This window comes from Chrysemys picta, chromosome 12 (genome assembly GCF_011386835.1).
Source record: "Chrysemys picta bellii isolate R12L10 chromosome 12, ASM1138683v2, whole genome shotgun sequence".
Taxonomy (NCBI): Eukaryota; Metazoa; Chordata; order Testudines; family Emydidae; genus Chrysemys; species Chrysemys picta.
This window is the reverse complement of record NC_088802.1, coordinates 51,748,428-51,771,747: the sequence shown is the minus strand read 5'-3', so window position 1 is coordinate 51,771,747 and position 23,320 is coordinate 51,748,428. Positions and strand designations below refer to the sequence as shown.

The 23,320-nt window shown below is 45.0% G+C and overlaps 1 protein-coding gene across 4 annotated transcripts in view; it reads left to right on the top strand.

The window, feature by feature from the left end:
- Positions 1-23,320, top strand: part of LOC101949875 (WD repeat-containing protein on Y chromosome-like) — a 60,458-nt gene that overhangs the window by 22,396 nt on the left and 14,742 nt on the right. For 3 of the 4 annotated variants that reach the window (XM_042840979.2, XM_065563687.1, XM_005283119.4), the window contains 7 exons: positions 767-1,027; positions 5,285-5,449; positions 6,196-6,345; positions 6,601-6,785; positions 8,711-8,850; positions 13,661-13,806; positions 17,345-17,562. In XM_042840979.2, the coding sequence (XP_042696913.2) occupies positions 767-1,027; positions 5,285-5,449; positions 6,196-6,345; positions 6,601-6,785; positions 8,711-8,850; positions 13,661-13,806; positions 17,345-17,562 (1,265 nt within the window). The remainder of the gene's footprint in view (positions 1-766; positions 1,028-5,284; positions 5,450-6,195; positions 6,346-6,600; positions 6,786-8,710; positions 8,851-13,660; positions 13,807-17,344; positions 17,563-23,320) is intronic. The other variant, XM_042840980.2, reaches the window with a different exon arrangement.

Here is a 23,320-nt window from a genome sequence, read left to right as displayed (position 1 = left end):
CAGAGAATATAATATTTGTCTCCCCTTCTAGAGGCATCATTTGGATAAAAGCATTAATCCAGCATTTTTCGGCCAAATCTTTTTTTTTAAATGCAAATTCTGTGACTCTGAAACATTTGGTGACGTGGTGCTGGTTTCATGGAATTGTTTGTTTTGAAAAAAAAAATCAGAAAAAAATTTAAATGCTTCACTTTGACATTTTCAAAATGAAACGTTTGAATGTTTTGGGTTTGAAATACCTTTGTGTTTCAAAATGCTTTCATTTTGTTTTTAAAAAATCCCCAAACATTTTTAAATGGTCATAAGACAAACAAAATGTCAAAAAGTTTTGTTTGACCCAAAATCTTTTTCTTTTCTTTTTTTTACATTTTGATTTGTTGAAAATTGCAAAACTTTTACTTTTCAGTTCGACCTGGAACAATTTTTTTTTACTTTTGAAATTGCCAACAAACCAAAAACCATTACTCGCCCTGCTCTACTAATGATTATGAAGCACTTTGAAAAGCTCAGATGAAAGTCTCAATGTTTGTGCAATATATTGTAACTGGCCTTGCTTCAGCAATGCCCTTAACTCTGCCGGAAGATGGAGTGTGAAAGGAAATACATAAGGTGATGAGCTAAAACATCACAAAGTACGAGCACATCGCTCCATGGAAAATAGAAAAGATTTTCCTGAGCCACAAAATTCGGGAGTATGCAGAGCCACTAGGAGCCACCTCTAGCAAACACGTAAATAAATCCCGGCTTCTCTCTCTCCCTTTCTCAGGTCCTGAAAGTCTGGGATATTTTCTCACAGGCTTGTCTGCAGACCCTGGCACTCCAGTTCCCATGTGTCCAGCCAGAACAAACACTAGAACAGGGGGATTTTCCCTTCTTGCTCATCCAGCAGTCTCCCCACCTCCTCTTAGTCTCCTGTGCTGATTACATTGGATTGTTGAAGCTCGCGCATGTCAGTCCTGAGGAAGAAATGCTGGCTACCCATGATGCACCATTATGCGGTGCTCTGTACAACACCTTCTTCCACCAGGTCAGCACTTCTGATAACTTTATTGATCAGCGCTTTCCGGTCAGGTTGGACTTAAACCACAACATTTGGATATGAATGCAGAATTTAAACCCCTTTGTGTGTTTGCATATAAGATACTCGTTTGGCCCACTGTAGATATGGGGGCAACTGAGAAAATCAGATATAGATTTTGAATAGTTTTGGGGGTGTTTGGATCTGGGAGTTTAGTTCAAACCCATCTCTAGTTTCTATGCTAGATTTGCAAGAGAAAGCAGTTCCAGGAAAGTGATTGTAAAAACATCACTATGGACCTCTGTATTTCTTCTCTCCATGTGACTTTCCCAGTCCAGTTTATGAAATTACAAGTAAAAAGCTGGCTTTCCCACTTACCAGAGGCACATGCTCCACCGGCCATTTGAAAATCCAGTTGGGACACATTTTTAGATGTGCTCATGCACCTTTTCACGCTTTCTACCTGGGCTGCACAAATCCTAATGCAAGCACACAAACTCTGATTTGCACATCCGTAGATGTGTGTGTGTGCGTGTGTGCGCTGCACATGCATATAGGTTCCTGGGTGTCAGTTAAGAGTCTGCAAGCGCAAAAAGGATGCGGGGGGAAAGTACACAAGCACTTTTGCAAATTTGATCCGTTGCCTCAAGCATCATCGCCAATGACTACAGATCTGCAGTTACAGTGTGCGAGCCAGAAAAGAACCCAGCTTCCCATCTTTCAAATGCACTGGCCAGAGTGGTGCGGGCAGCCCTGTTCCTACAACAGCAGCTGAGGAGCGTGTGTAACCCACACACCTCCTGGGTGTGGTGTTCTGTCCCATCTAGTGGCACTGAGACTACTTAGAGAGAGAGATAAAATGAGTCTGCTCTCCAGCCTTAGCTACCAGCCAGTTGGCTTTTAGCTCACACTGTAGAGGCTCATGCACTACGCTCCAGAGGTCCCCGGTTTGATCCTGCCTGCCAACAACCGGGGTCTGTCAGCATTACACAAGCAGCTCTGGTTGCTCCCCAGCCTAATGGGAGGATTCCTTTCCATTAATCCCCACACAGATCTCCACCCTCTCAGGCTGCATGCTGATCCCAGGATTTTAAAGTGCTCGCTGAAGGCTGAAATCCTTATTTGGTTTTCACTCAGGCAAAGCTCCCAGTGCAGTGACTGGGTCTCAGCCTCAATTGGCTCCTAGAGAACTTAGGCATAGATTAAATGCCTAAGAAATTCTATAGGACTTTTACCTCAGGGCTTAGTGGCGAGCTGGGACTGCCCCAAAGTGGGAAGAGCTGGGGACTAGGCACCAGAGCAGATCCAGTGCACCGGCTGCTCCCGCTGGAACGGTGCCGCTCTGAAATGCCCATAAGACAGGGCTGTGCTTTACAGAGACAATTGAGGAATTAGGTGTGCAAGGAGCTTTAATATAGGTCAACACATCCAGTCCCTGCACCAGACAGGGATTCCTCCGCCACCCCATTACCCTCTGGAGAGGTGTATTTGTGATGACCAGACTCTTCGGCGCTTGATTGAGATGTGCTATAAGGTCTCGAATTAAAATGAAAGCACAGTGAGGGAGTCACATTCTTCTCCTCCTTGCTGAGACCAGCAGAAGAGCAATACGAAGCTCCCCCAGCTCTAGCAATTTCTCCAGTGAGTTGCTATGGAAGGAAAAAGCAAGAACTTGGGCTTGCTCTTGTTCTATAATAAAATCTCTCTATTTTATTGCTGGAGAAGCAAACTGTGCACCGTTCATTGGTTTCTTTGTCTGTTTCCTCAACCCGGAGCAGGCAGGTGATGGGCTTATGCACTTGTCTTCCTTCCATCCAGCCCTCGGTGTTAATCACTAAGTGCAAATAAGGCAAAGCAGAGCTCTTCACCCAGGGCAGCTTGTGCACATTCATCACTCACTTGTTTTGACTGCATCCCAAACCAACTGGAAAAGCACAGTCGAGGGTTGTGTGCCCTGGAACGTGTGCGGCTGAATCGCTGTCGGAAGCCACAAGAAAAGAGTTCCTTTGTTTCAGAGATGCATTCCTTCTGCAATAAACAGGGAGGACAAGGTTAGAACAACAAACTCCAGCCGTTAACCCACCCAGAAAACAAGTCCAGGAGCCTTTTAAATCTCCTCCACCGTCACGGAACCCTGAGTTCATGTTGTGGTTTGGCTTGGGTTGTGTCCTGTCTGGCTCCAGCATCTGTTTCCGTGTCATATTTTGGGAGCTTGGCGGGGAGGAGAGCAGCTGCCAGGAAATGCAGGAAAGGACGGGGAAACCAAGTACATTCAACTCTTTTTAGCCAGGGTCTTTGACTATTAAACCGATCCTCAGTAAGTACTAACTAATGTATCGTGTAGTACAATAACCACTTTTTGTAGCTTTGCCTTAATCAAAAGTTTCAAAGAGAAATCCAATTGGCTCCAGAAAGCATGACTTCGGTGACATCTCCAGCACCTCCCAAGCTGAGCTCAGCATTGAGGTTTGCAGCTTTGACATCTTTACTCTCATGCGTGAGGCTAGGAACAAATTGCTATCACTGTATGTGTTTAATTGTCAGCCATTGCACCACACAGCTAGTTGTGTGGCGCCCAGCTGCCTTGTTCTATAAATTCCCCTCCATACCCATCCTCTGCCACAATCCCTTGCATCTTCTTCCTCTTGTTTTGCCGGTCAGCCTGACTTCTTTCAATTTGTCAAGATTCGCTTCTTAATATTCTCCAGCCCCAAAGCTGCCCCTCTTCAGCTCTGTCCTCTGCTCCCTTTGGTCTCCAAATTTCACACCCATTCCAAGCAGTGCTAGTGCCAAATGAGAGCTCACTAGCAGCCTGACACATGCCTGCCCTTGGAAATCTTTCTAAATCACAGCAGTATGGAACCGGCCAACACGAGTCTTTTCTGCGTATTTTTGGAATGCTCACCTCTTTCACACTCGGCATTGTCCCATGTTTCACCTCCTCATTGCTGATTGTTGTTCTTCAATAATAGGTCTTGTATGTCCTATAGAATGCCTAGGTCCAGGACATAAACACCAAGCAAGGAGAATTGTTTAGGATGCTCCATAGCAGTATAACAGGACAAAATCAAACGGAAATGAGCAAAGGAGAATTGACATTAAGATCTATAAAGACTATGGAGTAGTCTTCCAAGGGATGTGATGGATGCATCTTCTTTTTTTTCATAGATTCATAGATTTTAAGGCCAAAAGGGACCATGTGATTGTGTAAGCGTCTAGTCAACACAGGCCCTTGGACTTCACTGTATTAATTCCTGCTTCAAGTCCAATAGTTGTAGTTGGACTACAGCAGATCTTTAAGAATAATATCCAATCTTCATTTAAAAATGTCCAATGATGGAGAATGCACCACACCCCTGGGGAGCTGTTTCAGTGATTAATTATCCTCACTGTTTAAAAATTGCACCGTATTTCTACTCTGAATTTGCCTAGCTTCAACTTCCAGACCTTGACTCTTGTTACACCTTTGTCAGCTAGACTAAAAAACCCTCTATCATCAAATGTCTTTCATGCAGTTTGCGGTGTTGTTGTAGCCCTGTCCATCCAAAGATATTAGAGACAAGGTGAGTGAGGTAATATTTTTATTAGCCCAGCTTCTGTTGGTGAAAGAGACACGCTTTCGAGCTACCCAGAGCCCTGACCTGAAGAAGGTCTCTGTCTAGCTCCAAAGTGGGTCTCTTTCACCAACAGAACTTGATCTAATAAAAGACATCACCTTGTCTCCCTGCTCCCCATGTGCATATTTATAGACTGTGAACAAGTCACCCTTTAACTTCTTCTTTGATAAGCTAAACAGACTAAGCTCCTTAACTCTTTCACTAAGGCATGTTTTCCAATCCTTCAATCATTCTCATGGCTCTTCTCTGAACCCTCTTCACATTTCTCAACATCCTTCAGCATGAAGTCATTTCAAATGAGACTGGACATAGCACTGGAGAGGATAAATTTCAGAGAACAATCCTACATCGGCCCCTGTTGACCTCACAAATGTTTATCCATGGTGATTTCATAGATTCAGTTCAATGGATATACATGGATCAGTCTATAGCTGCCTTGAACCAGCCACTGCCTATGTTATAGATGGGTTGAAGTGGGGAAATTGGCTTTTCTGCACAAACTGGTGGACTGATGCACCATCCAGGGAAGGTGCAGTCCTGCTCCAAATGGAGACACTGCTCCCTACTGCTCCTCGGGGCTTTCCTTCTTAGCAAAAGGTAAATCAACTCAAAACCAGAACATTTCAAACCATGCTTTCTCTGCTGACAGGTGGTGACAGGAGGTGATGACGCCACTGTTGCTGTGTGGGATGTGGAGACGGGGGCCAAACGCCTCCTCATAAACAATGCCCATGGGAAGGAAGAGATTACCTGCATGGCCCTTGACAACTCCCAGCACAGGCTCATTACGGCAGCAAGGAATGGGACCATAAAGGTTTGTTCACTGAAACAGAATAGAGCTGCTCTTCCGACAAAATTCCTTTGACGCTTCCTTCATTTCCAGAATACAGAGCTGGGAGCGGGTGATTCCCCCACCTTGCCTGAAGTACAGCCCGCACAAGCTGTAGCAGGTCAAAATGTAGCCCCTTTTCTGGTGTCTGGCTGTATTCACAAAAACAACTCAGCACAAAATCTCTGAGCTTTGGCTGTTCACAGGGTTCCTCCCCTAAGTCTGCTCAGCTCACAGCTGAGGTCCTCTCTCTAGAGTGACATTCCCACCTCCCTCAAGTCATCTGCCCCGGTGAGTCAGCAGAACACACTTAACGAGCTCACCATTTGCTAACAGAGTGGGATTTTCAGTCAGACACTGTCAGTTCACTACAGTGGCTTTAGATATGGATAGACATAAAGTACCATGTTGCTTGTACTGTGTATATTAAAAGCCTTTATAACAATCATTGCAAAGCTCCGATGACTCTACATGGTGTGACAATTGGCATATAGCCCAAGCTGCAATATTCTGCTCTGGAATTGGATAGGAACTTCTCTGAAGTTTTCAGTTGTGATCAGAACGTTTTGGTTCAGCTCATCTTTAGTCTGCTCTTTGAGACAGAGACTTCATTTATCATCTTTTTGTGCCTTTCCTTCCCCTTCTGACACCAGGCACCATAGCTGAGGGGCCGGACAAGATAAGGCTAACATTGTGGGTGGATAAAAGTAAATATATTTTCTTTTGAGCAGGTCTGGCATATTCAGACTGGCCACAACTTGCACCAACTGGAGGTAGTGGAAGAAGCTGAAGTCACGGGACTTGTAGCTTTGCGGGATCAATCATTGCTCACAGTGGGATGGAATCAGAAAATCGTCCTTTATGATTTCTGTGAACCTGAGGTGCGTAAAGAAGGAGGAATGGAATGGGAATAGCCACCTGTTAAAAAGCAAGGTACCTGTTGTTGATGATGTTTAAACGAACAAGACGGTTCCTTCTGTTACACCCATAGAAGTGACATTAGAGTAAGTGGGTAAAAACCTCATTGAAGTCAGAGGAAACCACATCTGCTTACATCAACACTGAATTTGCCCCTGTACGTCTTATTAATCAAATTAGTAAAACCTGAGCTTTATTCTGTTCTCCGCTGTTTGTAGGCCCTGTATGTTACTGCGCATCCTTCTTGGAAGGGCGGGCAGCTGCACAAAGAGGACATCCTGACTGTGGACTATTGTCCTTCTCTTGGGCTCCTTGCTTCAGCCAGCTTCGATGGAGAAATTATCATGTGGGATGTGGAATCCCAGAGTGTGTATCTCTACCTCAGACAGGCTCAGCCCGAAAGGTACAATTTTCTTGTAATGACTTATGGTGAGTTATTCATTAAACTGTGGGCCGGGGGAAGTAATGTGCTTCGCTCAGGCGTTACAGAGTTGCTTCGTTTCCAAGTTACACCTTTTTTTTTCCTTCTAACAAACAGCATGAAAAGGAGAAGGCATTTTTATTAGAGCCTTGCTGCGTAAAATATTGGTGTCTCATTTCCCTGCAACATGCTGCTTGATTATCTTATCATGATTAAGCTGCTGGGTTTGGGCGGTGGTGGTGGTGGTGTTATTATTATTTATTTATTTATTAATAAATTTAAAAACCAGGCGCTTGACACTAAAGAATCTGCATTGCTCTCTCTATTTGAGATCATCTCAGCATGCTGGGCAAACTGTGAAGGTGTCTCACAAAATGTAAGCACCGTCCTAAGCACTATTAATGTTTGCAAGGTGCTTTGAAGAGGACAGGTGGCTATAGCTGTGATGAGCATTAGCATAACTGCATGGGGCCTGCAGGCTTGAATGGTGAACGCACACGGGCCGCTGGCATGTTTAAATCCCTTGGAGCAGCTGCTCAGCAGGTTTAGAGTGTCTTAGCACCGCTGACGGCAATGGAGCTGTGACCGTTCACACCATCAGAGGATCTGCCCCACTGAGGGGAAATGGGGCCCAATGCTGCGTGACATGGATGTTGACAAGAATTTTGAGAGTAGATGGTTTGCCGGATTGGGTCCATTAAATTTAAGCCAGTCTTTATGGGGTTGGTCAACACTGTATAGGGTTAAAAGGCACCGCGCATCCACGGGAGTAACAACCTCCTTTCTACCCCTCCATTGGCTAGACCCAGACCTCGTGCACCCACTTCCTGCCCCCTGAGCAGCACCTGTTTGAGAAGGGGTGGGGAATGGCTGAAGCCCTAATTCCAGCCTCAATGTAGCAGCTGAGCCAGAGGGGGCGGGTGTTGCAATTTGCTCCAAATATAGACCGGCCCTGTGCTGAGATCAGCAGGACCCAGCCTCAACAGGGAATGCGGAATCTGACCCTTAATAAACACACAGGGCCTGCCTCTCCACGCAGTTACAGCAGTGGGACTTCATCTTCCATTCCTGCCCTGGCTCAGTGTAAAAGTCTGCCGACGGGCCAGGGCCAAAGCTCCCTGACGTCGGTGGGGAGACATGTATCTGCTTCAATGGCCCGGTGTTTCCAGTGGTGTGGGATAATGAACTATTACTGGGCTGATAGGGACATCGAGGAGAATTACACCCTTTGCAAAGGTTTTGAACAGGAGCCAAATGCAATTCTTCCCCCGGGTTTAGGAATATCAGCCCCGTGAGACGAAACGCCCCACCACGAGCCCCCAGCTGTGGAGACATTTGCCACTGAACAAAAAATGGCAAACTTCTTTGAAAAATATACCAGCTAGACCTCAGTCCTGCCATGAGCTCCAGGTGGGCAGGCCCCTGAGATGGTACAGAGTCTCGCTGACTTCAGTCAGGCTCTTCACGGGCACAGCAGTTCATCCACATGCCGCCCTTTGCAGGTTCAGGACCTGTTGGTTGGTTCAGATCAACTTTTGACTTCTTGCTCTCAGCACTCTGATGCCTGTCGCTCAAGCTTTGAAGACAATGCAGAGCTTTGTTGGATGTTTGGCAGCCAATACGTACAGACAGTTATTTAGTTGGGGGTTCTCCTATAGAAATTGGCATGAATAGTTAAATAAAAACAATTAAATGTGGGGGGAGGTTAGTTTATGTCTGTGTGAAGAAAGCAAAAAAAGCTTAGTATTCCCAAATGCAACCTTATTTATAGTTCCGGGCCTTTCCCCTCCTTTCCAATGGGAATAACCAGACTTTAAAAAAAAGTTGGGTGTTTTGACCTGCCAGGTGGACTTTAAAGAAAATAAAGGGTTAGGGATGGTCTGAACATCTTCTTCACTGAATTTTAGGTCACATCCTCCAGTGGATAAACTACTCTTTCTCCAGCATCGATCCCTGGATGGTGTTTCAAAAGACAGTGCAATCCTTGTGAGCTCTGATGCCGGGAACCTTCGCTGGTGGAGCGTCCTTGCAGAACAACGGGAATTTGGTAAGATTTACCTGTGAAAGTCATGGTAACTTCAGCTAGACGTTCAGATCCTGGCGGCCTGTGGAGAAATCCTGGCTCACTGAAGTCAGTGGGAGTTTTGCTATTAATTTCAATAGGGAGCAGGTGTTAAGGGCTTGTCACCGCTTAACTAGCGACCTGGAGGTGTGAGTGTCTCCTCCAGCCCTCTTGGTCCATGGGCCAATAAACCATGAGGATGTGGCAGAAACAGCTTGGTTTGGTGCTAGAGAAACAAGGGAGACACCTCCATCTAACCTGACGTAATTAGTCCTGGATTGTACGCTGTTTCTTTTCCTTCCCAGCCTCTCCGTGTCTCATGCCCAACCCATGTTAGAGAAGGGCATTTGTCTTCTGGCTAGCTGTTCTTTTCCTGCAGCCCACAGTCAGGAGTCCAGGAGTACGGAGTCTTCTAGCTAGCTGGCTTCTTCTGCAGCCTGTACTCCATAAATGGGCTTCTGGAGCACAGGGGTCTGGTGGTCTCTTCCGGCAGGCGAATTCATCCCCTAGTGTTTGGAGCCCGGATGTTTCCCCTGAAATGCTTTGGTTGGTCACCTATCCAACCTATTCCTAAAGCTGATGCTAATTCCTAAAGCTTCTCCCCTGGGTGTAGGTACTCCACTTCCCCGAGAGGCAGTAGCTATGTCAGCGAGAGAAGGGAGTTCGCTCGGTATAACTGCGTTGCTCAGGGGTGTAGATTTTCCACAAGCTGGACCAACGTAGTTATACTGACATAAGTTTGTCGTGTAGACGAGGGCTAAGGCCATGTCTACACTAGTCAGCTTACAGCGGCACAGCTGTCCCGATGCCGCTGTAAGATCTCCCATGTAGCTGCTCTGTGCCGAGAGGAGAGCTCTCTCCCACCGACATAGCATTGTCCACACCAGCGCTTCTGTCGGTGTCACTTGTGTCACTCAGGGGTGTGTTTTTTCACACCACCGAGTGACATAAGTTATACCGACAAAAGTGCTAGTGTAGACACAGCTTAGTGTTAAAGGCCTTGCAGCTGGCATCTGACTGTGAAATCTGGATTGTAGTTAAACTGATCTGTATTCATTGGTGTGTGCTGATCTTTAACTGATCTGTTGTTCCAGAAATTCTCTCTCAACGGGATTCTGGCAACATATGCTATAACCATAGTCCTACTGAGAGACATAAGATGTTATTGGACCAAATTGTGATCCCTTTGGAATTAAAAGCACATCCATCAACTTCATTGGAATGAGGATTTGGCCCAAAGAGCCAAACTCTTCCCTGGTCTAACTGCAGGGATGTATCTGATGCTTATTTATTCTCTCTCCTCCCTATCGTACCAATATTCCAGTTATTGGAACTTCAGATACTGGCACTAAGAACAACTGGAAAATGTATGTTATTTACAAAAACCAAAATGCTAGCTAAATAGAAACGCTTCCAAAGATGACACGAGAAAAGCTTTAAAAACAGGATATTCAAACCCTTTCTCGTGGGAAATGTATTTTCCCAGTGACTAGGGTTGGGTTTTGTTTTGTTTTGTTTTGTTCAGTGCCCCACTTCAGTATCCCTGTGGGGGGGGAAAAAAAACTACAAAACCGAAAATCAAAGAGCAAGCCTTAAGCTAACTCCAGGAAACGTACAAGAAATTACCATGCAAAAAGACACAGAAGTGCTATTCAATGCCCAGCCACACTCACTAGAACAGATCACTTTAGCTAAGCATCAAAGGGAGGAGAGTTCATGGGTGGGAAACGGCAATCCGGGCAGCAGCAATTGTATATGGGGAGCTCTTACCAAAAATGAAACCCAGTGCAGCTGAAGAATTTCCATCTGTGTTGACTACCAGTAACAGTGAGTCAAACAGACACGCAGAGGGCAAAATTCTGGCCCCATTGAAGTCAATGGCTAAACTCCCATTAATTTCAGGAGGATCAGGATTTTGCACAGAGACACTAAGGATACGTCTACATAGCTTCTGGGAGGTGTGATTCCTGGGGCGGGTAGACATACACGTGCCAGCTTTGCTCAATCCAGCACCTAACAGTAGTGTGGTTACAGAGGCACAGGGAGCCACTCGGGCTAGCTGCCCAAGTACTACCCTGCCCAATCTCCTGGGTACATCCTCAGGCTAAGCCCCGCCCCCGCAGTGCAATTTTTAGGTACTATCTCAAGCAGAGCTGGTGCATGTTATGTCCACCTGCACTGGGAATCGCACCTCCCAGCTGCTGGGTGGACACACCCTCGGGCCAATATTTTCTAAAGTAGCCCTTGATTTTGGGGTACAGCCATGAGAGGCCGTACAAGATGCTGAGCTTCCGTTCCATGAAAAACGTTGAGGTTTCACAATTTGTTTTTGTTCCACTGTCACAGAGTGTGGGGGAGTCAGGGCCCTGCACCCCCCACTTCTGCGATTCACCGTGACTCTCAGCCAGCCAGTAAAACAGAAGGTTTATTAGACGACAGGAACACAGTCCCAAGCAGGGCTTGTAGGTACAACCAGGGCCCCTCAGCCAGGTCCCTCTGTGGGGCAAGGATCTTAGACCCCAGACTTGGGGTTCCCTGCCTCTTCCCAGCTAGCCCAAAACTGAAACCAAAAACCCCTCCAGCAGGCTCTCTCCCCCTCCTTCTCTCCTCCTCTCCCTTTGTCCAGTTTCCCGGGCAAAGGTGTTGACTCACCCCACCCCTCTTCCTGACTCAGGTTACAGGTTCAGGTACGGTCCCTCACCTAAAGTCATCCCCTGCTCTCCCATCCCCCCATGCAGACAGTCCCAGTAAAACTAAATGACATTCCCAGGTCAATCCACCCCGCTCCCTACTGCGTCACATCCACATCAGGACAAAACTGAGAGCTTTCAAAATTTCCCACACAAAAACAAGAGAGAGAGAGAGAGAGAGAATCCCCAGAATAGCCAACAGCCCAGTGGTTCAGACACTCACCTGGATCTCCTACATACCAGGCGTGTGTCCCAACCACACTAGAGAGTCCTTCTGTCTATAGATAACTCCTGCTAGAGCTGCTCCGCTTTGTATAAATAACTAAATATTTATTGGGACAAAGAGAGAGAGAATCTATAGCCCAGTGGTTCAGATGCTCACCTGGCATGTTGGAGACCTCGATTCAAGTCCCTGCTCCAAAGCCACGTGTCTCACATCCCAAGTGAGTATCCCACCATATTGGCCATTCTGGAGTGGGTCCCATGCTCTCTGCCAAATGCCAATGTGAATAACTGTCCAAAAAAACTCCAACATTTCAACTGAAGGAAATATTACTCTCTTTAAGGGGAGACAAGAAGAACTGTTACTCAGTGGTGTGTGGCTGCCAGATTCCAACCCAGAGATGGCTGCATTTCAGTAGTGGGTGACTAATTTTATATATGCAAGCACATTGGTATTCTTCTAGCTAACAGGTGTGTGTATATAGATATAAGGTATTAAATATAGCATCTGTTTATTATAACAGATGTGATACAGTGTGCGGAGGCTTGTGCTGCCAATGTGACTCTAATGGTGCAGAAGAGAGGCCTTTTCCTGTGTTAAAAATAGCTGCCGTGTGACAGAGTTAGAAGGGGAGCAAAGAATTTTCATCTTCTCTTCAGTGAAGTGCTGCTGAAGGGCTACCTAATGAAGCCACTTTCCACAGTGTCACTGTAATAGGCTGCTCTAAGGACCATGTTATTTCTCTGTTTCTTTATTTAGCTAAAGGATGTCAGGTCCATTTAGGCCCAAAATTTAGGAGTTTTTTTTTTTCCACACAAAAAATGAAGATCAGTAGAAACGTGGCCATGGTTTTTAATTCAGTCCGTGAAATTGAATGGGGGCTGTTTGGGAGCATTGTATATAACATTCCCCTGCAGTCTTCGCAACCCAAGCATTGTAGCATTTTACCTGTACACGAGACCCAAAAAGTGAAGCTAACAGCAACCACCAGAAAGGTAAGTGAAACTAACTAGTCTGCTTCATTGTTCAAGCTGAATGAAGTTCAAGAATGAAAATGAACAGTATTGTGCTGATAATGGAAGCAGATTTCAATAACTCTTGCTGTTTTGATCATTTTAAGTGATACTAATAACACAGAGGAGGAACTTTAAAAAAAAATACGGTAGCATATGCTCTTTGAACCTGACAGAGTTCCTGGAAGGTTTAGGGTAAGATTTTCAAAAATGCCTATGTCCTATTTTCATGAGTGACAGAGGACTTAGGAAATCAATGGGAGTTAGGTGCCGAAATACCTCTGGGGATATGGGGCTTAGGCACTTATTATTTATTTGTATTACCTTAGTGCCCAGGAGCCCGAGTCATGGTCCAGGACCTCACTGTGCCAGGTGCTGTGCAAACACAGAACAAAAAGATGCTCCCTGACCCAGGGGGTTTACAATCTAAGGGCAGGTCTACACTACCTGGTGGATCAGCGGGTAACGATCACTCTATCAGGGGTCGATTTATCGCGTCTAGTCTAGATGTGATAAATCAATCCCCGAGCGCTCTCCCGTCAACTCCGGTACTCCACCGTCGCAAGAGGCACAAGTGGAGTCGACAGAGGAGTGTCAGCAGTCGACTCAGCGCCGTGAAGACACCACGGTAAGTAGACCTAAATACATCGACTTCAGCTATGCTATTCTCGTAGCTGAAGTTGCGTAACTTAGGTCGATTCCCCCCTCCTCCAGTGTAGACCAGGGCTAAGTAGACATTTGAGTCTCATTGAAATCAATGGAGCTTAGGTTCCTAAGTGCCAATGTCGCTTTTAAAAATGGGATGTCGGCTCCTAAGTCATTTCAGCACTTTTGAAAATGTTACCCTCCATCCTCTCTTGTTGTTTCAGGTTTTTATTATGCCCCAGCTAAAGAGGATGCGTCTGTGACTGGATTGTCAGCCAATCAAATGAACAGTGTTCTTGTATCTGGAGACACATGTGGATTCATCCAGGTTTGGGACATTTCAGATTATGGGCTGTCCCCTAGAACTCAGGTAAAACTTGACGCTTCATTATCAGTATATGGAAATGGCCTTGGCATGGAGGGACAAAGCAATTCACCGGGTTACCATGTTCATGTGCGTTGTTAGTTCTTTCCTAATTATCCCTAGTGAGTTCATGTCCATGGGGCTTCACTTGTCAAGGGCATTGCTCACTTCCTTGAGCAAGAGAACATCAGGCATCTTTTTAATGTCTCTGGCAGGCATTAGGCAAACTTGAATAGGTACTTCCAAAGTCTCCATTATCCATCTTAGGGCTTTCTTCCACGCCACCCTTTATTCCTGGAGCTGTCATTCTCTCCTGGTGAGCCAAATGACCTCCAAACGTGTCTTCAAAACTAGCAATGGGCCTGAAATCACTGAATCCAAACCCCAGTGCCCTAGACTGGGGCAAAATCCATAGATGATGGAACGAGCAGTGCTGGGAGTGCCATCGCACCCCCCGGTTTGAAGTGGCTTCCATTATATACAGGGTTTACAGTTTGGTTCAATGGCTCTCAGCACCCCCACTATACAAATTGTTCCAGCACCCCGGCAGAATCCAGATCCAAATTTTATGACTTGGTTCAATCCCTATTTTCACGTTTTCTGCACAGGTCATTCAATGATAACTCAACAAGCATAGTTTAGGTTTTTATGAACTGGTGTGTGTGTGTGTGTGTGTGTGTACACACTGTTGGATGGGATCAGAACTTCCCAGCTGTTTGTCATAGGAACTACACTGCTCACAGTTTGCAGAGATTTACCTGTACATCAGCTGGCAAAGACCCGAGCTTTTAATTTCAGGAAAACAGATATTCTGTTGCCACTAGCGCAGATGCCATGAAGTTCTGAGTAGCCCTGGTGTGCAGCAGAATGACAAATGTTTTTGGTGCTCGTGGAATTGTTACAATATATTTGCTAAAATATCCGCATCCTTGAAAGTTTAGCCATCTGTCTGACAGGTGTGCTGTATTTTCTGTCTGATTTAGGCTGTCAGATCCTTAGGGCAGGGAACACTTTTTCCTCTGGTTTTGCTCAGCGTCATCATCCCAACAAGACATTGTCAGTTCACAATAAATAATAATATTTAAGTAAAGAGCCTGCCTACGACTAGATGTGATTCACTGAGTTACCAGAGGCTCCCTTTGAGGAAATGTGATCATAGAATATCAGAGTTGGAAGGGACCTCAGGAGGTCATCTACTTTGTGTTTAAGATCCCTCAGGTCTTAACCCATGCACACTTTCAAGCACACACATGCCCAGCCCATCCGGCTACTACCACCATTTCATGTGGCTAAGCCCTTCCCACAGGTCAGGACACGGATATTTTTGTGCCGTGGTGTCTGAATAAGAGAAGCCTGACCGTGAGTTGGTGACTTCACAGAAGTCTGGAAGAAAAGTTCCAGAAGTTTCAGTGACAACCAATAGTAGCTACAGTAGCTTGAGAGTTATCCATTGGTTTGGAATCACGAGACCAGACTCTGAAGTGAAGTAAGCTGCTGCCAGGAGCATCATGGGAAGGGTTTAGTTATAGTTACCCCCTGTCATTTATCAGTCCTATTGTTCAGCAAGCCTCTGGACCATCTAGCCATCACCCAGAAAGCCTGGTAGGAACTATTGTTTGTTAGTGGTGAGAGTCATTCACAATTTACCAAGGATGGTGGTGAATTCTCCATCACTGACCATTTTAAAATCAAGATTAGGTGTTTTTCCTTCGAGATCTGCTCTAGGAATTACTGTGAGGAAGTTCTCTGGCCTGCATTAGACTGGAGGTCAGACTAGATGACCACAATGGTTCCTTCTGGCCTTGGACTCTATGAATCTACTCAAACGTTTCGCCAGGTGGTTAATGTTCCCAAACCACCAAGATGTTCTCAGCATGTTCTAACCCTTCATCACCCATGAATAACGTAAGGAACACATTACTATTCTAGCCCTCACATTTCGAGGCCTTAGCGCTCTGTGGTTGCTGTTCTTCCCCTCTGTGGTTGCTGTTCTTGTCAGTCCTACTGACTATTGATACAGAACTGCAGATTAGAGGCCTCTCTATATATATATATGTATGTAAATATGTGAGATCAGGACAGCTCCACTGGCCAAAGGGATCAGTGGGGAAAGCTCAGTACATCTAAGCCATATGGCTCCCGTTACCAGAGAACCATTTTACAGAGGGGGAACTGAGACACAGAGAGACTTGCCCAGGCTCCCACAGGAAGACATTGTTGAAGCAGGGAATTGGTCCTGAGTTTCCCAAGCTAATGCTCTAACCACCAGTCCATTCTTCCTGAACAGGAACTCTTGGGGTTTCCCTGAACTTCTAGTTTGTAAGCATGAACTTTGGCCATGGTAGTTTGTAGCATCACCATCTTAAATATGGCCTTCAGGCATCCCCCCAAATATGTCTGCTACATTCACTCTACGTCTCTGGCAGGAAAGCAAAGACCGTTGATTTCTTTGGATGGACTCCATGATTTAAAAAACCTTTATGGAGAAAATCGGAGAGACAAAAGGCCATGTTGCCTGCAAAAAAATAAAATTAGTTCAGCTCAGCCTCTAATGTGCTCCTCTCTTGCTGACTCAGCTAATAACATGAGCTGAGCACCGGGACTGCTTCCCTGACAAATCTCCAATGCTGGGGCTTATCGACACAGTACGTGCAGAAAGCAAGCGATACAGTTATCCAGCCTGCTAAGTAAACAAGTTACTTGGAGCGATAAGCATCTTACTAACACCACAGCTGGAGTATTCCACGGAGCCAGTCACATAGTGTTATTAACAATGATGTATACAGTACATACAGGTGTTTTACAGACCAAATTCCTGATCCCATATGTGAAGTCAACTAATAGCAGAGAGGAGAAAGGTGGGAAGGGCAGTTGGAGGGTTACCATGCTGAGATCATAGTTACTTCAGGTTCACTGTGTACATGTCCCAATGGTGCGGCTGTCCATGTGTTCGCTTTTTAACTTCACCCTTGTCTCCCTCACTCATCCTAATTAAGCCCAAGGCAGTCTCGCCTGAATAAGGACAAAAGATTGGGCTCATTATTCTCCATTTTTAAAGGTAATGAGGAGCTTCATTCTGGAAGCAGGGACTGGTCATTGCTTTGGAAATTCATATTAGCCGCTGGGAGCATTCCGTTTTTCCTGTCTTCCTTTTCTAATTAGATGATGAGATTGGGTGTGAAATGTTTCGTTAATCCATGCCAAGTATATCGGACACAAGGGCAAAGGCTGAATCTCTTCCTGATAATTAGCCAGGAATGAATACAGGATGGTTTTTGTGCTGATGGTTTTAGGATGATAAAATACAGAAAAAAATCTGTTATACAACTCCTCCCCCCTTATCTAAGGTAGGTCAGACCCAAGGAAATGCATCACTCACATGAATAACCCCACTTCTTACCTGAAGCCTTATTGACCTGGATCAGTCCCACAGCCTAGGTTCCATTCGTGTGATGTGGATTCTGCTTTCTCTGTTGGGATTTTTTTATGGTTGTGATTAGTGGCCAACTACCTGAGTCTCTTTCTCTTGTGTCCATTGTTCCAGGGCTCTCTGGAAAAGCCTCCCTTACTGTGTAGCTGGAGAGCCCATAACAGCACTGTGGTGAGTGTCGAGCACTTCATGTTCGGTTCAGATTCATTCATTCTGAGCAGCTCCTCGGACAGAAGCGCCAGACTGTGGACCCCAGACGGGAAATTTGTGGGAACCTTTGGGCAGGAAAAGAGATGGGACTTGAAAAATCCATCAACATTCGCCCACCCCAAGTAAGTTTCCAGACCTGGATCACTTCTAAAGCTACTTCTGTGATGAATTTCTGAGAACATGTTACCCCTCCTCTGCCCCCAGGGAATCTCATTGTCACAACCAATGCTTGCCTAGCAAGAAATTCAAATCGATACTGACCTGGACAGTCTAAAGGGCAAGGCTGGCCCTGGGATTTGTGGAGTCTGTACTAAGTCATATGTGTGGGGAACTCAGTTAGCCTTGGCTAACGGGCACAATACCGATTGTGGGAGGGGCTGGTTTGTCAGCTGGGCAGGTCTGGCTGGGGTGCTTCCCATTAAGGGATTGAAGGAGAGCTTGGGCAGCTACAGGAGATGAAGGTGCAAGTTGCTAAGAGCCTTTTTGCTTCTATTCTATGTAAGGTTTTATGTAATCTCATCCCCGTGGGTGCCTTGGGTGACATTAGGGCTCATCCTTTTTGGCTCCAGATGATCCTTCCCATCTCTTGGGATCTTCTCCCCAGCACCCTTCCTGTATCATAGATGCAAAATGATAAAGTTCTCTCCTCCCTTCTTCATCACTGTTGACCTGTAACCGCTGGCCTGGTGCAAGATTAAATTATATATCATGTGCTAAGGCGTATGAAAATGCTTTAATGTTAAGGCTGTTCGAGCTGTGATGCACATAGAGTCTGTATAACAGCTATGGTAGGCTTGGCAAGTGTGGGATAGTTTTGATATTAGAGAGACAAGGTGGGTGAGGTAATATTTTTTATTGGACTAATTTCTGTTGGTGAAAGAGACAAGCTTCCAAGCTACACTCAGCTCTTCCTCAGGTCTGGGGAAGGGACTCAGAGTGTCAGAGCTGACTGAATACAAGATGGAACAGATTGTTTCGCATAAGTGGTTAACACATATTCTAAAGGAGTTGTTCAAGGTGACATGGCCCATTACCACCCTGCAGTCATCTGACCATAAGGAGTGTCAGAATAAGCCATAAATCCAGTGTCTTTATTACAACTGATTTTTAGCATCTAACGAAGATTGAATTTAAGCTCCCCGGCTCGTCTTTCGAAGGCGTTGTGCAGGTTTCCTTTGAGGACAAGGACTGAGGTCAGAGAGGGATTGCTCATTTTGAGGAAAGCGTTGGCCCATGGGCGACAGGATGTTTTTGTCTTTTATCATTTTTCTGTGTGAGTTCATTCGAGAGCGTTGTGATTGTCTGGGTTCACCCACATAGTTGTTACTGGGGCATTTGTGACTGGATGAGTACGCCATGTATTGTGATAGGCAAGTGTAGGACCCAGGAATCCGGAAAGGTGTGTTGTGGGGGAATGTCGATCATTGCAGCAGTGGGTTTTGCATCTGTTGTTCTGGCAGGGTCCAGTGCCCCTTTGCGTTGGTGGGTCTGTGGGGGAGTTTGCTTCTGATGATGAGCTTGGTGAGGTTGGGGGATTGTTTGAAGGCCAGAAGAAAGGGTTCCGGAAATATTTCTTTCAGATGGGGTCCCTATTGAGAAAGGATTGTAATTGTTTAATGATACCCCGTATGGTTTTCAGTGTGGGGTGGTAGGTGACAATTAGGGGTGTGCAGTAGGAGTGGGGGTTAACAATAGTTTTGTTAATTAGCCTACATATCAAAGGTGTTAGAATGCCTGCCTAACTAAGGTTCTAGGATGTAGCCACAGCACATCCTGGGGGGTGTGGGAGAGCTATGAGAAGATTAATACAGAAAATCTCCTGCTTAAATAAGCCAGAAAATGAGAGGATGCTCTGCAGATGTGATGACCTGCTGAGGAGAGCTCTACTAGGGTAGGTGACAAGTATCAGAGGGGTAGCCGTGTTAGTCTGAATCTGTAAAAAGCAACAGAGGGTCCTGTGGCACCTTTGAGACTAACAGAAGTATTGGGAGCATAAGCTTTCGTGGGTAAGAACCTCACATCTGAAGAAGTGAGGTTCTTACCCACGAAAGCTTATGCTCCCAATACTTCTGTTAGTCTCAAAGGTGCCACAGGACCCTCTGTTGCTTTTTAGGGTAGGTGAGAAAATCCTCTTTCATCAGCTTGATCCCACAGTGTCAGTTAAACTCAGTTGAGTTAATCTTACTCTCCCCTCTCTCTCCAATCATGAGCTTGACATAAAAACCTTGAGATTATTAAAATGATACATTCGGGGTTCTTTCAATTTGCCTTTTTGTACTGGTGCCTTTAAAGGTTCACATTTTCAACCTTTTCTCCTCAACCACGAGGACTAGAAACTTACTGTTTTTTAATGGAAGATGAGATTATTATGTAATCATATGACTCCAGGAGCTGGTGCTTTGGGGGAAACAAAGAAAAATCATGAAATCAATCGTGAGCATTGGCAACACTTGTCCCCCTGAAAGCATCTCCCCTGACACCCTTTACTCTTCTCCTACTGCTGCTGATGCTCACGAGCCGTCTACACAAAGGGTTTTGTGGGGGCAAAAATTTCCCACTGTTGCTCACATCCGTGCCATTCCCCTCGTGTTAACTGAAGTGGAAGCACTGGCAAGGTGGTATTTCTAACAAGAAGTCTGCTCTCAGACACTGCATTCAAAACACCAATGGCTGTGGGGGCCATGCACATAGTAAGGCTCTCTACAAGAACGGAGCTGCAGCTGTGTTAGCTGCAGAGGGAAATGTTTGCCGGAGAAGCTCAGTACAGACACACCCACGGGCTGCATGCTGGCTGAAAGGCACCTGAGTCCAGGATAGGAAAAAAGCCATCATTGCGAAGCTTTACAGATTTGTGCTTTTGATTTAAAATTCTCTCTGGAATTCCCATACTCCCATACCGAGTCACCTCAGTAATTCTTGTTTCAACTGCATGCCCCCTGCCGGCCTTGCCCAAGAAACTATGGCCCCCTACAGTATTTCTGTTGCTGATTCCTGGAATAATCTACATTCAGAATCTTCTCCAAAGGCAAGGCAGATGCTCTATAAATCTAGTCCTTGTACAGGGTATGTTCAGTAAACCAGCAACTGGGAGGAACGTGCGAGGAAGTAGCAAAAGTAAATCTTTTTTTGAAAATTTTGCATGTGCAAGCAACAGACCCGTACCTTTCAAATGTGCTCCCAACTAAAGTCGCTGAAGATTTGTCAACTGATTACACTGGGCTAGAACTAGAGGTGAAGCGAATAAACACTGTTCATTTGAAGCAGACGGGAGCTCTGAAAAGGTTATCAGATGCTTTGTAAATTACTTGAGTCCAGCTTTTCTTAATAGCCAAAGTTCTAAACAGTGTTTCATCAAGTTCCAGATTTTTCAATCTCCCTCCAGTCCCCGAAAGCAGCAGAGGATTCAGATCAACAATGTTCACCAAAGTCAGGCCTATTGTACTAAGTTCTTCCAGTTTCTTTCCACAAATCCAATTGTTTCACCCAGAAGAAAAAGCATTGTGTTCACAAAGGAAAAGTCAGATAGAAAAAATGATACCAAAGGAGCTTTGGACAAACCTACCCTGTGAGTTGGGATTCATTCTTTCATAGCCAAACAAAATTAATTTCCACTCACCGCAAAAGAGTAAATAAAGATCTGTGTCTAGCTGATATTAAGAAGGCCTAATTATTCTACAGATACTATAATTTTTGGAAGACAATCATCTCACTGATATTTTTGATAAACATCCATGACCTTTCCAGATGACTAATCAAATATTAATTAACCCAAGAGGAAAACTAGCGATATTAAGGTTTTACAAGGAAGCATTCATTGACCAAAGAGGGTTAATTGGAAATTTAACAGAAGTCCTTTTTCTTCCATTTTAAAGAAGTAATGTGTAAAGAGAATATCAAATGGGATGCACTTATTAGACAAGTCAGTATGTACTTTGGGACTAGGAAAAAGGAAATTGTAATGTTTGTGTGTTTTGAGACGTTCAGATCAGAGACTACCTGAGAGTCAATAGTTAGTAAGTGCTTGAACCTGGCAAGTAAAGAATGTGCATCTCTTATAACTGTGTCACCTCTGATCAAGAGAGATTTGTTCAGCATCTGAGCGCAAACTTCTGCAGCCATAAGAATATCTCCTTCAGGAAACTGTCACACAGCATGGCAGTGCTACTGGGAGAATGAAGTGTAGTTATTTATTTCTCTTACAAAATCTGATGGAGTGACTGTTTCTCTCTAAGTTTTGTCTGTGACCTGAAAACTGTGGCCCAAACACTACTCTCAGTTACACGGATGTAAATCCAGAGTGATCCGACTGAAATTAGCAGAGTCACTCTGGATTTTCACACCCGTGTAACTGAGCCCACAACTTGAGCCGTTGACTGTTACTGTTCGAGAAGATAGTGTTTAATTGTCCGATGCTGGGAGAAAGAAGTGAAATAATTCTTGACTTACTGGACTGACATTGAGTCAACACTGTCTACGCTACTGCGGTAAGTCAACCTAAGTTACGCTACTCCAGCTACGGGAATAACGTAGTTGGAGTCGACGTAGCTTAGGTCGACTTACTGTGGTGTCTACACCATGCTGGGTCGACAGGAGATGCTCTCCCATCAATCTACCTTCCTCTTCTCGTTCCTGTTGGAGTACTGGAGTCTGCCGTCGATTTAGCGGGTCTTCACTAAACCCGCTAAATTGACCCCCGGTGCATCGATCGCAGCAGTGTCGATCCTGCGGTAGTGTAGACATAGCCTGAATCAGGAAGAATAAGATCCACACTAATTGTCCTAGGATAGATTAGGAGTATGCTGGGCACTAATAGGGACAGAAACAGAGAGGTCAAAAGCCGCTTAACCCTTGATGCTAGTGAATAGGATTCTCTTCTGAGCATGCAGGATTTAGTGGGAATCCTTAGTGCTGCTGATGAGGTTCAAAGTATAACTAGATACCCACAAGAATTGAATTTGGTGCAACAGTTACTAAAACTTATATGGTGACCATCAGAGCACAGCATATTGGATCAACACTGCTCTATGAGTTTAAGAGTTCAATGAATTCAGCAGAGAGTTCTTTGTGTGGACCTTGATCTCAACCTTGAAACAATCCAGTCTGAGCCCACCAGAAGATTTAGCTGACTCTTGTACAAACCCACACTCCCCGTGTTCACACAGTACAAGATACAAGCTAACATAAATCAGGAAATGCATAATGAAGTATGAAATATATTCTTCGGGATCTCAGCTCAAGAGGAGCGTGCTTCAGTTGTTTTCCCGTATATATTTCATTGCATTTTGGTATTGCATGTCCACATCCTCAAAATCTACAGCAAATTTGAGCTCTTTTTAAAAAAACAAAACAAGTGGTTGCACATGCAATGAGCACTTTTCTAAACTCGATAACCAGGCCATTTTTAACTTTGTTTTTTTTCCCCAAAATACCCTCTGCTTTACTACCCACACGTACCCACACTGAAGAGAAATAGCCCTGCAAAATGTAAGGGTGTCTAAATAATAACAAAAACCCAGAGCCTCATCAACTCCCACCCAGGAATGCCAAATGGCTTCAGAAACCACAAACATCTATTTTTTAGCCTTTTGTAATCTTGCATCTTAAAAATGACATGAATGTACTTTTCCCTCCCCACCCTCCTCAACTGTATTCAGCAAACATTTCTCTCTGGTCATGTACGAGTACGTTTCAGGCCAAAGCAAAAGTTGGGGGAGATGGGAGGGAAGGTATGGGTTACCCTAGAAAAATAGGCATCTAATGGAAACACTGATTTTAAAAAGTTTTCCCTGATTGTAACCCCTAATGATGATCTCCACATTAATCACAGAAATTAGAGATTCAACACTCATCTCACTTGTCCAGTGCCTCTCCTGCTGGTGT